This window comes from Amia ocellicauda, chromosome 7 (genome assembly GCF_036373705.1).
Source record: "Amia ocellicauda isolate fAmiCal2 chromosome 7, fAmiCal2.hap1, whole genome shotgun sequence".
Taxonomy (NCBI): Eukaryota; Metazoa; Chordata; class Actinopteri; order Amiiformes; family Amiidae; genus Amia; species Amia ocellicauda.
In genome coordinates, this window is record NC_089856.1 from 28766639 (window position 1) to 28782494 (window position 15856).

General features: G+C 41.7%; 1 protein-coding gene across 4 annotated transcripts in view; it reads right to left on the minus strand.

Moving 5' to 3' along the window:
* arhgef4 (Rho guanine nucleotide exchange factor (GEF) 4) overlaps window positions 1-15856 on the minus strand; it is a 105934-nt gene that overhangs the window by 40699 nt on the left and 49379 nt on the right. For 2 of the 4 annotated variants that reach the window (XM_066708982.1, XM_066708983.1), the window contains 3 exons: window positions 9656-13969; window positions 8369-8689; window positions 7646-7775 (listed from right to left, as the gene is read on the minus strand). In XM_066708982.1, coding sequence (XP_066565079.1) covers window positions 7646-7775; window positions 8369-8689; window positions 9656-13969 — 4765 coding nt within the window. Of the gene's footprint in view, window positions 1-4475; window positions 4781-7645; window positions 7776-8368; window positions 8690-9655; window positions 13970-15856 lie in introns of those variants that run through there. The other 2 variants (XM_066708984.1, XM_066708985.1) reach the window with 2 other exon arrangements.

Below are 15856 nucleotides of genomic sequence, written 5' to 3' on the forward strand. Positions count from 1 at the left end.
GTACCACTTCAATTACAGTTGAAGGACAACATCATGATAGGAAGTCTATGAGTGAAAGTGCTTGTTAAATAGTAAATACTTATTCATGCTTGGACAACTTCCCATCAGATAACTTCTTTTGATTTGGGCATAGTAAGACGGAGAGCATTCCTTCAGTAGGGTTATCAAAGAATGATTTTCATATCATTGCCAACACAACATGAAGAAAAATGGCAGAATATGTAATGAAAAGATATTCAAATATTTTAATATTTGTTAAAGCAGTACAGTCTGTGTTCATAAAGTCTATTTAAATTATGTGGATTTCTTATTCAGAGGAAAAATCTACTTTTTTGACTTCAGATTATAGAATAGATGTTGTTTTTTTATGCATTAAAGAATTTGTCCTGAAGTTATAGACCACAGGAGAATAGAAATGCACTCACCAACCAAAGAAAATGCAAAATCTTGAGGAATATGAGATTTGCCAGCGTATTGTGCATGTTTAGAATCCACAGTGACCTAAGTCACTGGGCCCGGAATCCATGACTGATTACTCCGCATTGCATAAAAGCTCTTTATTATTATCATCGCATTATTCAGATCAGGTATAGTCCCAAACCCTGTGATTGGAGCCACCTGTGTTTGTGACAAAACTTGTCTTATCAGTCTTACTAATTCATCTGGAGAAGGAGACTGAGTTTTAACGATGGAACTGTCATTCACGTTTTGCCTTTCGTTATTCGTTATTCACTTTCCATGCCATTTTCTCTCTCTTGCCGAGTCGACTCAATCTATTTCACAGAGCAGCAGCCAAGGTAGCCGTGGGGTATTTTGATTTATAAATGCGACCTATTTAAGTCTCCGTCTCTCTACTTTGTATTATTTCTTTGTAGGTTGTTTGGAGACGTTATTGCCATGTTTTATTTTTTCCCCTAATCGGCAGAACTGACAGTTTCAGTGAGGTTGTTTGGGCTTTGCTAGCAGCCTTGATTCACCCTCCCAAACTTCTGCAAAAAAACGCTTTTGTTAACTTTATTTCTGCTTTGTTTACTCAAGAAATTTAAAACACAGTTATGGCATAAAGGTATCGATTCCTGCGTCTGCCTTCTGCCTGTAAACTAGTGACACTTATACAAGTTTTTGTGCAGTACCTCCCAGTTTAATCATAACACAATAACACAATGGGATGATCAGAGTTATTCAATCCCTCAAAAAAGACAGCAGAACATAACAGAGCATTGGGAAAGCTAAGTTAATGTGTGGTTAAAGTATAGGAAACAAAGTACTAAACTATCACACACATTTTCTACAGTAAACACTCTTAGTACACTAGTTAGCACAGTCTTATGTCAAAGTCATGCCAGTTCCATTTCACGCACTACAAAGAAAGATAGCTAGAGTTGCCTTTAAAGAAAATGCACAAAAAAGCAGATTAGTAGCATTTACAAATGCAGTTCAGTCAGTTCTGTCATATTACTGTGTGTGGTCAGACCCCCAATTCGTACTGCTGCCTACGGCACACCTCCGGGTGTTTGAGCAACACAAGCCAAAGAAGCAACAAACCCATTGCAACCAAGATCTGTCCCAAAGCAAACAGGGTTGATACACACTGTGCACCTCCGGGGAGTGACATCACCACAGCAGGCTCCTATACATGACGTTATTCTACTACTACTTATTCTATGTACAGATGATGTAGGCTGCTCTGTGCTTTGGGGTTTAGAATGAATGATATGCACTCACACAAACATCTCTCATAAGACACATATCACACTTCAGGCCTCACACTGTGGCATACAGAAGTAGCATTAACCACAACAACAACGGAGGGCATTTGTCACCTTGCCAATTCAAAATGGAACAAAGTCAAGATGACAAAATAACTTAAACCATAATGATACAATCCAGACCACTCACTGCACTAATGCAAATTCTCCTCTGCATATTATATAATTCATTGCCTCCTAGGATATTTTCCTGCACTGACTGGTCTCACTCTGACCCTTTACCTCAGACTTTTAAAGGTCACATGTGCAGACACTCAAAAATCAATATTAAGATAAAATTCCAGGACTCCAAACACATCTGTCTCCTCTTAACACAGGCCCTGGACCTACACGTGCAACAGTGGTAACGATTAACAATAAAAAAATCATAATACATTCATACATAATCAGTTTTGTTGTAAACTGTCTATAGATAGGCTAAGTGATTGATGCTGAAAACTAGAAACTTTAGCTCTCGAAATACATTGGGAGTCGACTACACTGTATTCTACATCACTCAGACAATATACATTTTTGCTCTTTCTGCTGGAGCAGTATACAGAAATTATTAATCTTGAGTCTTAAGTGAAAGAATAACAAAAAATCTACAAACATTAGAACAAGGGTGTTTGTTGCAAATGAGCATTGCAGGTCAGTAAAACAATACATCCACAGACATGATACCTAGACTAGACCGATACCAGCAACTTTTCCAGTACAGAATATAACTTTGGGCTATAATTTTAAAGGAATACTTATTTGTTTAAGACCTCAATATTTTAACATGATAGTCCCAGAGACTTGACTCTGAATGCAGTTACTTCTAATGCAGTGATAGAAAGGGCTTGTGAAAAAGCACACAAAGTGTTTTTTCAAGGGCTATGTACACCAAACTGTTCTAACATCATCCAGTCAGTAGGGGGAACTGAACTCTATGCATACATCTCATAGAAAGGAAAGCTGCAGGATTAACATGCTCAAGGTAATCTGCATGATGCTAAAGAATTTCCTATGTGTGAAATCTGTCCAGGAATGAAGAAAGTGGATTGCAAATCACACAACATCAAATAATGAACAACAGACAAATGTTTATTGTCTTACACAAGATGCTTACAATAAACAGTCAGTCACACATGCATTCTGTACAAATGTTATTAAAACATTTTGGTGAATTAGGATCTTCCATCAGCTTTCTAGAAGCAGTTGTGTTTAGGAGACAGCAGGGCGATGTCTCACAAAGTCTTTCCAGCACTAAGGAGGCTTCACAATGGTACTTTATTTTTTTCTAACAGGAGAGTGGAGAGATGTGTGCATTTCACAGAAATCAGTTCAGCTCTTCAAATGGTTGAAGGAAATAAATATACATTTTTCCTCATTTAATTTCCATCGAAAACATTAAATTGGATTGAACACGTTGATACCTGGAAATGCTTTAGTGTAGCACAGAGCTCGATGACAATACTAAGAGAAATGTTGAAAAGAACGTCAGAATGTTACTGCTCTGATGGTAATTTTTTATGATAGGGTATTTGAAGATATTGATGAACACTCTGTGAAATGCTGATTAATCCTTTTTTAGCTTGTTGGGTTGCTGGCTTTTATTTTGTAAACATATGCATTTGGAGCCAGTGTGGACTTAAGAAAGCAGCTTTATGAGACAGGCTAATGGACTGAATTCTCTGCTTTAATATCCCTTCAGTGAGCAGAATGTCACAAGACTCCATAAAGCTATGTGGAAATGCTTACTTTCTGTATTTTAAATCGGTATGTGTTGTGCTTAGTGTATAAATGAATTTGTTTAGGTTTCCACAAGGCTTCAGTTTTAAAGATCCTTAAATTACTGGATCTGGTTGACCTTTTTAAAGGTCCTGTTCACTGCTGCTTCAGAAGTCTAATATATAAAATGATCATACGTCTTTGCCTATTTCTAGGAAAAGAGACAAAATAAACAAACACAGGTAGAGACATATATACACACACACACTTTATCTAAAGGCTTTCCTGTCAATGTATGCGTATTATTTGCTGAAGACGAATGCCACAAATAAGTATTTTCTAAATATGTTTTAAACTTAAAGCACAGACTATAGATCTGCTTTATGTAAAGCATAAATCATATATTTTTATTTCCAGAGAACATTTCAAGTTAAGGGTATGGCCTTGGATTTCAGCCATAATGAGTGAAATTAAATGTCTTCCATTTTTAAATCATTTGACAGGCAAAACCAAATATTGCCTAAGATATAAAGTATTTTCTCAGCAGAACCATCAGTGCTTATCCTACATCAATATCAAGCATCCTGTTTAGGACAGAATTGTTACTTTCTTATGTGTCCTTTAACATAAGACAAGAAGACCCATACATTTCCCCAATTCTGTCAGATGCACAAACACTAGAAATGTTTATACCTTTTAAGGCAATATTGTGCCTGGTGATACTGTTCATCACGTTCATTAACACAATTAGAAAACATTCTCATTAGTACCTGAAAACCAGAAACCTTAACAAACACACACACAAACAAACAAACACAGACAAATTAAAACCTAAATAGAGCACCTTTAAATCACTAGCCAGAGACAATCAACACTTGCCCCTATCTTGTGTCTTTCAAACAGACTGCCAGTCAGACAAGCAGACAGCCAGCCAGCCAGCCAGCAACATGGACCACCCTTAAAAAACTGACAGACAGTCTCCCACACTGCAGGGTATTCCGGCGCTCTTACCAGTAGTGGAGTGCAGACTCTCCAGGCTCCAGTACCTGGACATGAAGCCTCGCATGCCCCCCACCCCTCCTCCCAAACCACAGCTGGGGCTGCTGTCGGAGTCGGAGCCGGGAGAGAGTCCAGAGCTGCCACTGCTGCTGCTACAGCTCCCGCCCGGCAGTGGCCCGCTCCCCTCGGTGCTCTGCTGGGTCCGCATGTGGCCAGAGACTGAGGACAGGCTCTTGCCAGCTATGATTCCTCTCTCTCTTTCTCAGTCCCAGCCAAGCTTCCCCTAGTGCTACCTGGCACAGCTGTCTAGTAGTGAGCGGCTGGGCGTTTAGCCTCTACTGCTCTTGCCGGTTCTGCTCCCTCCCTCCCTCCCTCCCTCACTCACTCACTCACACACTCACACACTCTCTCTCTCTCACAGACACACAAGCTGACATCACTGGGGGTCCTCTGAGGGGGATTCAAGCACTGGCTGCCTTGTCACCAATGTTATACTGCTGCAGCTGCTTGGTTTTTAAAATAAATTCTTGTTTTGTTTTAATGCACAGGCTGGGATTGAAAAAGTGCCTCTCTACTCCACGCCCCCCCCCCCAACACCCCCATCCTCTCTCTGTTCTGTTTCTGAAGAAAAGCTGCTCGTAGAAGCAGGAACTGCCTGGTGAGACAAGTTGAAATGTTTCTGTTTCGAGAAAAATGCCTGGTTTTAATCCACCACGTAGGAGCTTTGAATATTAATTTCTCATAAACAGCTGGTACTTGAGCTGACTGCAGATGCAATTTACATCTTAAGACCCACTGTAATGCCATGGCAAGCTAAGTCTAGATTCATCTGGTGGTGATTTGTATGACACTAATAAATGCATCCATTATCACCATTCATTGTTTCAAAACTATATTGTCTTATAATATACCACCATACACGGCCTTCCTCCAAACACTTGATTAAGAAAGTAGGCAGCTTGAAATTACTGTACTGCTAAGGACTCTACAGTCTTATTGTTTTGCATATACAGTGAGGGAAAAAAGTATTTGATCCCCTGCTGATTTTGTACATTTGCCAACTGACAAAGAAATGATCAGTCTATAATTTTAATGGTAGGTGTATTTTAACAGTGAGAGACAGAATAACAACAAAAAAATCCAGAATAACGCATTTCAAAAAAGTTATAATTTGATTTGCATGTTATTGAGGGAAATAAGTATTTGACCCCTTCGACTTAGTACTTGGTGGCAAAACCCTTGTTGGCAATCACAGAGGTCAGACGTTTCTTGTAGTTGGCCACCAGGTTTGCACACATCTCAGGAGTGCTCAAGAAAGCACATGTACAGGCCCGTCTGAAGTTTGCCAATGAACATCTGAATGATTCAGACACTTTTTCCCTCACTTTAGGTTTGTGTGTGAGGGTGGGGGGGGGCACAGGGCAAAAAGGGCAAGTCACCTTAAACCCAGAAAACCATAGCCCAGTGTGTGTTGGTGGGGTGGGGTGGGGGCAGTTGGGGGCTGTTACACATAATCTAGAGGATTGTATTCACGAGAGGTCAAGAGGATTCTGGGTTTGACCCCCTCCCACACCCTGGGATAATTAGGTAAAAATATGTGCTCTATGCTCACTCTACTCTCACACTATAGTTGGTACCAGATTCCAGTGAAAGAAAACCTCTCAGAGGGACGAGAAGGACTGTAAATTAGCCTGCTTAATTGCTGCCACGGAAGGTCATTGATTCCCAGGGCAGAGGGATGGGGAGGCTAATGAGTCATGCCAGCCCTCTCAGGAATGTTTCTGTCACTTCTTCATACTCTCTGACAGGGAGAAAGGATCATGTGAGTTGGGGATTTAAGTGCTGACATTTTTTTTTAAAGATGGTTGTAAAGGTGTGGTCATTAGTCCAGCTTTTGTGAATTATAAGAAATGAAAAAAAGAAAAGAAAGTAAGAACATTTTATTTTAATGGAGAGTAGGACAAATTCCACACTCCTCTGAAAGCCTGGCCTTTTGGATCATAGTTTGAGAATAGCAAATCTACAGTACAGTACAGTACATGTATAACCTTGCTATTTCATAGACTTTACTACCTCACATTTTAGTTTTCAGGCATATTGTCCGAAGTTTAACACAGTATTTGGTTGCTTTCCCACTTGATATTAGAGGAATACATACTTACGTTTGACAACCCACTGCTTTGAACATTCAGTAATTTAATCCATCTGTTTAGCCTTTAGGTTGGCATCATATTTCATAGGGAGTTTCAATACAAACAGACTTTCCTAGTCACGCCAAAATAAAGAACAATTTTTCACAGGATTATGTTATTCTTTGGTGCATATGAAAATCTATCCTGGCTTTGTGGGTTTTGTGAAATGTAATTTATGATGTATTTAAAGCTGTAACTACTCTCCCCCTAAAAGAAAGACCACACATGGTTTGAAGGATTCACACTCAGACATACATTACTGTAAACAATAGTTCGGAGGCTATAATATTTTATAATGATTGATCTTGGCAAGAGAGCACTATTTCAATGGTGATGTTGTCTCATGCAAATGTTGGCCTGCTTCCTACCACAAATGAACAGCTCCCCCAAGAGGACACTGGAAATTACTTCTGAGTATGTCTGCTGCTTCCAAAAAGGCAGGCGTTTAATATTGAATATAGTGGGTGGCAGTACATCTGCAAATCACTATGCCACTCTCATATATGTTTCAGATTGTTTTAGAGTATTACACTGAATATTTGCAATAGCTTTAAACAGCAAATTGTACATTATGCATTATTTTTAAAATACTGAAAAAGGCTTTGATAGTTCAACACAACACACACATTAAACCGTTTTAGAACAATATAATACAAAAACACAAAACACAATAACACATGTCAATAATTCTGGGAGTGTATCATAGTTGTTAATGGAAAATACCTTTAAATTAATTCCAGGGTACATTATAAATGTACAATGTCCAATTAGTCTGGTGTGGTCCCAGCACGGCACACACAATAATGATCTGAGGTTCATACAGGGCATTGTCATCACAGGACAAGCAGTGAAACAGAAAGACACCCCTTGGCAGTGAGAGGTGGTGGACTGGGCTGCCGGGTGCTGTAGGTTGCAGTTCACCTCTCATGTACCAGAGAAGAGTGCAACGCGAACAGAAGGAGAGCGGGAGAGACGTGCATCTCTACTCACCAGGGTATGACACACGTCGCCGCCAGCCAACGCAGTCCAGGCCGATCGGGGTGCTCTGAGAGAAGCTGTGAGTTTTCAGGGGCAGCGGGGGGAAGGGCACCACTGGGGTGAGGGAGAGCCGGGCCCTGGCCTGAGCACAAAAACAGAAGGCCTTCAAATTAAAAAATTAGTCTGAGCATCTAACAAGACAGGCCTACTTTGCATGTTATTTTTAAAATGTATGCATTTAATGCATGCTCATTTTTTTATGGATTCATTTTAAATGTTTTACACACAGATAAAAAGGTATTTTATGATTAATTAAAAAATACAGTATTCAGTACACTATTAGATAACTATTCTGTCAAGTGCATTCCCTGAAGTCTTTCTTTGCACATTGATTTTTCAGACATCATGTACAGTTGTTCGACCTTTCAGAATCAGTGGGCAGAAGTTCAGCAAAACCAGAAACACAATTTCCAAGAAAGTGTAGATATTGAAGTCTTACACAACCCTTTCCACAGAAAGAGTTCAGTCAAAGATCTGGCAAGATATTTGGTGAAGCAGACAGAGCTGGACTGAATGCAAAAAAGGCACCACACAGAGAAGAGAGGCAGAGAGCCGGTGAAGACCAGAGGCAGAGCTGAAGGAAAAAGAACAGGAGGAGGTCTTGAAGAAGTGAGAGAGTAGACGGAGGAGAGTGGTGCAGGAGCTCAGAAGCAGCGTCCAGATTTGGTCTCTTACTTTCTCCAGCTCTTCTGGCGGCTCCAGAGCCAGCCTTGTGCAGCTGCCCTGTACCTCCCTGGCCAGCTTCCTCTTGCGGTTCTTCTCCTCTACTACCCACAGGTCATCCGAGCAGCAGCGCCGGCCCTCGTCCTTCCTCCCTCTCTCCCTGGCCATTCGCGGCAACTCCCCCTTCCTTCGCAGGGGCAGGGTCCAGCTACCCAGGTCAGAGAAGGGCCTCGGCATGGGCATGGTCTGCTCAGGGTGCTTAATGCGGAGGATGGCAGTCTGATCCAGTGGTCTTTTCTCCGGTGTCGATTGGTTTGCCTGTTTACTTACATCCTGCATAAGTGTTAAGTGGATATTGCAAGGGTTAAAAATAAAAGTAAATATGCAGTTGACGCTGCACTGTAACAGCTGCGGCTCTCTATAGGAACATAGATCAAAAATTAATTTTCAGCACAGATATGATTACATGATTACATATGATAGTTACATCCCTGGCTTCAATTTTTGTTTTCAGTTTTTTTACCTTTTATTGTATTGTGTGATCATGGACGATACAGCATTGTGCCCGTTTAAATTCTGATAAACTAAATCAAGAGAATTATATAAATTATCAGAAATAGCACCAGATGGGCAAATTTGAATATTCAACATACCCATTATTTGATTTTGGAGCCTGACTGTTGAGTATCCAAATATAAAAAAAAATATTGCAGTATTTAAATGGTTGAGGATGCAGAAAGGTGCTGTATTCACTAAAACACTGATTGCTTGATCTAATTGATTGCCCAGTAACCAAGAGCATCTATCCTTATGAAATTCTGATTCAATTAAATGCTTTAGTTGTCTGCTGCATGATGAGGAACATTTAGCAGTAAAAGTGGATTTTTCTTCATATTTCTACTTGCTGTATGTGAACTTCTACCTAACTGCCACTAGATGGAGCATCAGGAACACTCCTGACATGCTTGAAACTACAGTCAGGTGAAATTTCATGAGATTTTCAAGTCAATCACAGAACTCAACAGACAAAACAAGCTATTTATATTCAACCATGACTGGACAGGAGCTCTAAAAAGAAGTATAAACACTTTTTTGGCTCTCACGGAAGACAGAGTAGTAGTGCTGGAAAGACTTGGCTCAGGCGCAAGGAGATTCATTCAGACTACAATACAAGTGTCCCGTTTAGGAGAGAGACCTGTGACGAAGCCCAATGAAATTGGAATTGAATGTATTTTAATCAAACCAAGTTCTTCAAAACCACATCATATCTAACTGTCCCCTTGATTTGCCACAACTTACCTCGTCTTTCAGGAAGTCACCCACTGAGGTAGAGTTGACAAGGCTCATCTGTGACTGGCTACTGAAGCTGTTATTTTCCTTCTGGTAATCCGTATCCAGGGAGTGGAGGGACAGGAGCTGGGAGGCTCGGGGCTTCAGTGTCTTTGGCCGCTCCGGGGGGTCTGAGAGACCCTCCACGCTGGTCCCTGTGCCCAGGGAGATGAGGGAAACAGTGCTGGCTCGACAAGGGTAGCGGAAGCTCCTGCGGTTGCTGCCGGGGCGTGGACTCTGTGGTTTAGGGCTCATGGGCCTCAAGGGAATGTCCATAACCTCAGAGGACATGAGAGTCCTGGACCAAGAGGGAGTCAGTTGGTTAGCATGGGCCATGAGGCTGTTTGGGCTCATGGGAGATAAGGGGCTGGAGTCCTCTGGTGGGAGAGCATGAAACTCACTCTGGGAGACATCTGTAGTTGGCGTGGCAGAATCAGAACTCACAATGGACAGCCCGTTGGGTGGCCCTCTTCTCTTACTGCTCTCCACTGGTTTGTCCTCCTCTGCTGCCATTTCCAGATGATCTCTGCTCAATCTTGGTGAATCCATTAGCTTGGCGCTTCTCTGGCTGCGGGAGTCCACCCTGTCCTGTGAGGTGCGGGAGGCGTAGTCACTGTGGATCTGACGCCGAGGCCTACTGCTGCAAGCTTCAGGCACTGACATGGTTCTCTTAAGCATTTCTGCCTCCTTTGCCCTTTTAAGCTTCCTCCAGGACATGTGTTTAGACCTGGACTCGTTGATCTCCGTTTTTTCTGGGAGCTCTTCATTTTCCTTGTCAGTGGTTTTAATCTCAAAGAAACTGGAGAGGGACTTCTGGGCCAGGGCAAACCTCATGCGCAAGTTAAGGCTGTCTGTGCTTTTACTCCTCTTGTATCCTGGGCTTTCCCCTTTATGGGAGCTCTTGAGTCGTAAAGACTGTGGGTGGCTACCTGGCTCTCCAACAGCTGAGCCTGTGTTCTGGTTATAAAGCCGTCTGACATGCTTGGTCCTGGGTGTGGCGGGACAGACGCCAAACTCATCCATTTCAGTTCTGGCAAAAGCCTTCTGAACAGTCTGGTTGAGAATGCTGCCCTTCTCGAACACGTCATCTTCCACATTTTCAGCCTGGTGTTCCTCTTCCTGCAGGGAGAGCTGTGGTAAATCTGAGCTACTGGGTAAGTTAACCTTGTAATATGAATGGTCTTTATAGCTGGGTTGGCCATCACTGGTGGAGCCATCTTCCCCTTTCTCTCCACTACTGTCCTGTTGGTCCTGGGGAAAGCTGTCCACCTTTCCCTTGCCTTTGCTTTCCTGCATTAAATGTTTATTTCTCCTAAAGGATGGCATCTTGGAGAAGACTGAAAATTTGGAACCCTTTCCAGCAGAGCCACTTTTCGACCCATGTTTCTTCAGGGCTTTGTTCAGATTAGTGTTGCTCTCAAGGAGAGCATTCACATTGTCTTCCATTTCCTCGCAGTTGGTGCTCATGCCATCAGGGTCCTGAAGCACCATGACTGCACTGTGCCGTCTTTCACTAGTCGTCATGTATCCATTGAGGAGAGGCATCATGGTCCACCTTCTTGCATGTTCAGCATAAAAGTTAATCTGCTGCTCTGTCTCTGCACTGTTGAATGTATGTGTCTCACCACTACATGAAAGACCACTAATATGCTGCTCTTTTCTGCTAGATGAACCTAAAGTGATTGCCTGACCCCCTTCTGTAACTACAGCTATACTGCCTTCACACTGAAGAGGAACAGGTAAATCCCATGAATTTTCAGATTTCACTAAAAGAGGTTCAAGATGTTTAACAGAATGCAAATATGAACTGGTGTCAGGAGCTGTATTTACTGATCCCTTAATTTCTTGAGACACTCTGTCTGACTGTGTACTAGCCTGAGCTGATTCACTGCATTCTCTTTTTGTCACAGCAGAGGTGCTACTGTCTGCCGATTCTTCAACTATATATTTGTTGTACTCTTCCTCTTCTTTATCTACAGTCTGTAAAACTATACCTCTGGTCTCCAAGTAACTGGCAAATGATTCCCGTCCCTTTTCTACACAGACTTCTGCAGCTTCAGCAGCTTTATTGCAAAGGGTTTCCCTGCTGTTCCCCAAATTTTGAATAAGTTGTTGGCATTTCACATTCCTGGCACTATAGTTGGCATCTTCTACATGTCCACCATAGTGTGCATCTGTATATAGGAGAACTGTACAATGTGAGGCATTTTCCTGGCTATTTCTATCAAAACTGTTAGGATCACTCTGCAAGACCTCTGGTTGAAACCTCTCCAGCTCTTCCACTACAGAAACTTCAAAGTCAGGCACAGATTTAACTGTGTCTATATCTAAACCTGAAATTGAATCTTCACTGCTCCAGTATGGTTCGTAGTCTAAGGTGCTTAGTGCGTCTTCCACATCTGCAACATTATTTTCAAATTCTGAGCAGCTAGAAGAACTTGCATAATTGTGGGCGCTATAATTAAAATGACTGGAGGTTAGGTCTGAGTCTTCTGCATGCACAGAGGAGGAATCTAGGATATCCTCAACATTAAAATGACATTTATCCTCTTCTAACAATGAAAACACAGGCAGTTCATTATCTGAGTCTGCTTGTTCTTCAGTTACTTCCTCCAAGGTTGTTTCAGCAGAGAATGACTCTACATTTGTCTCTGTGTTGTTATTTGTGTCGGATGGTGTTTCGACAGGAGTGGGGAACTTCTTGAAATAGGTTGGTTCAGACACACCATTGAAACCTATCTGATCCAGTTGTGACTTCACCTGCTTGCATAATTTTGAATTTGTGCCCAGTGTAATTTCAATCCTCCTCAGTGGAATATCATCTAGATCTGAGTACCTAGTCTTTAGAATGTCTCTCTGGAAAGGGTCAGTATCTGTAAGTCTATTAGACTCATTCAAATGTTTGGATTTCACAGATGCTTCTATTTCCCCCTCCCCTGTGTTGGATATTAGATCAGAATTTACATTCACAGAATGCTTACAGTTCAAAGGCAGGTTACCTGAAACGTCAGAGGAGTTGGACATGGAACAACATGAACAAAGATCTTTATTTGTTAAATTGTTCAATTCCACCTTATCTGAGTTGTCAGATGTCTCTGGGTTAGACTCCGAGGCAGAAAGCTCATCTTGTGCACATTGCCCTTGCAGAACACAAACATTATGAGTCTCTGGTAAGGTACAATTTAGCTCTGCACTGTGTTCATGCAGGGAGGTTTCTGTTAGCAGCTCTGTTGAATCTGCAAGTCCTGAGCTGTTGGCGCAAATGACCTCACAGCATATGTCTGAAGAATCTAAACATTCCTGTCCCACCTCCCCAGCACAGGCTGTTACAGTATCATCAACAGTCTGCTCTGCTTCGTGCAACTCCCCACCTGAAAGGCTCTGAGCAGAGAAATCCTCGAGATCTCCATCAGTCAGACCACTGACCGTTTCAGTCCTGCTTTCCTCACAGTTTTGTTCCCTGTCTTCCTGGCTCAGCGACTCCAGAAGCTCAGCAACGAGTTTGTGGATCTCTGAACTTGTCTCGGGGTCCAAGTCGTCCTGAAGGTTTACAGTCTGTTCGCACTTTCTATTTTCATCCTTTTTGACAGCAGTTGTCCCAGAAAGTCCAACAGAAGCTGCAATCCCAAAGACATCACCAGAAATGAACTCTCTGTTTTCTGACTCCAGTATGCTGAATTCCACCTTCTCTGCCAGAGGTGACGTGTTTTCAGAAACACTCTTAACTGAGGTGGAGGAAAGTCCAGTTTCTGGGAATAATGTTTTATCACAGATCCCACTCACTGAATGCTCTGTCACAAGCAGTTCCCTCCATTCTGGCAGAAGTTCATTGCTAGCACAAGTCAGAAATGGCGATTTTAAATCAGGATCAACAGAACCCAGTTTAGCAGCTGATTCCTCTTCGTTGACATCAGCGAGCCCATTGTAAGTCCTTTGCTGCGTATCCACAGTAATGTTCCTTGGGCCCTGCTTACTTTCCAGAGAGGTTTCTCTCTGTTCTTTTTCAGATTCTACTGAAGCAAAGCTGGTGTCGAGATGCCACGCTGTGCAGGTATTGCCCGTTCCCTGCCCTGTCAAAGTGACATCTTCACAGCTATCAGGGCTGATGTCGGAGAAAGTGTCGCTGTGCCACGAGTGAGTGTCGAAAAACTCCTCGGTGGTGTCCCGTATTTGCTCCACAGCCGGGTCGCCCGATTCCTGAGTTTCTGATGTTTCTTCAGGGCCGGAGTCCCCATCTTCTAGACACTCATTGTCATTTGCAGAGTCCTCAATTATTTCAGGGGCCTGTGGGGAAGACAAAAAAAGAAAGACATTAATGATTGGCATGAAGAATGAACATTAAACATTGGTTGAAAGCATCCTCCTCTATCTATATAACAATATTATTTTTGTGTTTGACCATGTTTATCTCAGAGGAGACTCTTCAAATTACTAAGACATATACTGACCTTTCCAAACTTAATATTTCATTTTTTGTTCTTTACTTTCCAATGTAACTACACTACAGACACTAACAAACAGAACAGATCCAAATAGATACTAAAACAAGACCTGCGGGGCAACACAGGCAATGCAGCTTAGCTCCCCCCAGCCTTCTGATATTTCTTTGTCTATTTTTAAATCTTTGGAGAAGAAAGAAATGTGTTATTATTAATATATTTAAGAAAATAACACATCCATAGTTGAAAATGGTTCTGGAATTGCATCAACCTTTAATGAATTAATAAAATGGAACACATGTTAGCTTGTGCCCTGTAACAGCATTGGTATGTTGATTACTATATTAGTTATAAATGTACACAAACAAAATATACTGCACCTGGCTCAAATATTTCACACATCCATAGAACCTCCTAAGGTGCTTAAACAAAGTCTGTTTTTAAAACAGAACAAGATTTCTACGGAACCAAAAATCTGCAATATATGCAAGCATACCAGACCACTACACAGTCTTACTACCTCTCTTACACACACGCACACACATGCATAAACTGCTCTTTTAAAAGCTCTTCCTATCTGACTACTATGTAGATAATAATCACAACAAACTGCAGCAAAGACAAGATTTCATGGTGATATAAAGGACTGTTGCAGTCAGGAGCCCCATTTTAATTTTCTTCTGTTGACAACAAAGTCTCAGAAGTCAAAATAATCAGGCAGGAGAAACAAACTGAGAACCAGCTGTGCGCTGATACTTTATCTTTTGGCATAAGCTGCACATCATTTACTGTACTTGACTCCACCTTAACAAAAACAATAGAGCTACTGAAAACACGATGGCACTTGTTTTGTTTTTTCAGAAAAAAGCTTGGGATACTATATAATTATTTTTCAGAACAAAAACAATATCAATATCAATATAATAATATCCATACATGCAGAGTAGAGTCAGAATTACCCAACTTAAGACAGCTCCCATGGTCCTGCACTTAACTAATCTCCACTCTTCTCTCTGTGATCATCTTCACCCAGTCCTGAAGTGTTCATTGCAAAAACCCTTTGTTTTTTCTTTCTCACCTTCTCCAGCTATTTGTTTATTTTCCACTGCACAATTTCCTCATCGCCTGCCGAGAGGAGTCTTGAATTCCAGTGACGTTTCCCCTGATCAGGTCTCTGATACCTGCTGTAACTCGTCCAAACAACGCCTGCCTTTAAGCTCACTCGAGCATAGCAAAACAACAGGGAAAGCCCCACTGTACTAAGCCTATGCCAGGGCTCACTGACAGTGAGCTTCTTCCTGCTTGATGTCAAGAAGCCTAGAATCTCTGGGGTCAAACAGTGGATGGTGGCACACAGTGTAGCTTTTAAAATAGTTCACCCAGATAAACAGTGCCTGCTTTAGGAATTTTTGGAAGTTGAGGTGGAAATCCATAAATTCCTTGGAATTTCCTGTAGCATGTTAATGACTACATTAAAAAAAAACAAAAAAAACATGTTGCAAATGGAAAATGCTTTTTTATAAATTACTTTAATGGGGGCTGTGAACGGAATAGTTCTGTGGTTAACTCCTGGAGTGTGCCTACAAGGTCTGCAGGGAAAATGTGGTGCACAGGACTCTCTGAGGTAGGCCTGCGTCCTTTGTTCTGAAGGTCCTATCTTTAGAGGAATGTAAACACTGTGAGGAACCTCTGCCTCCGTTTTTGTTGACATCAATGGCATATATCTATCTAT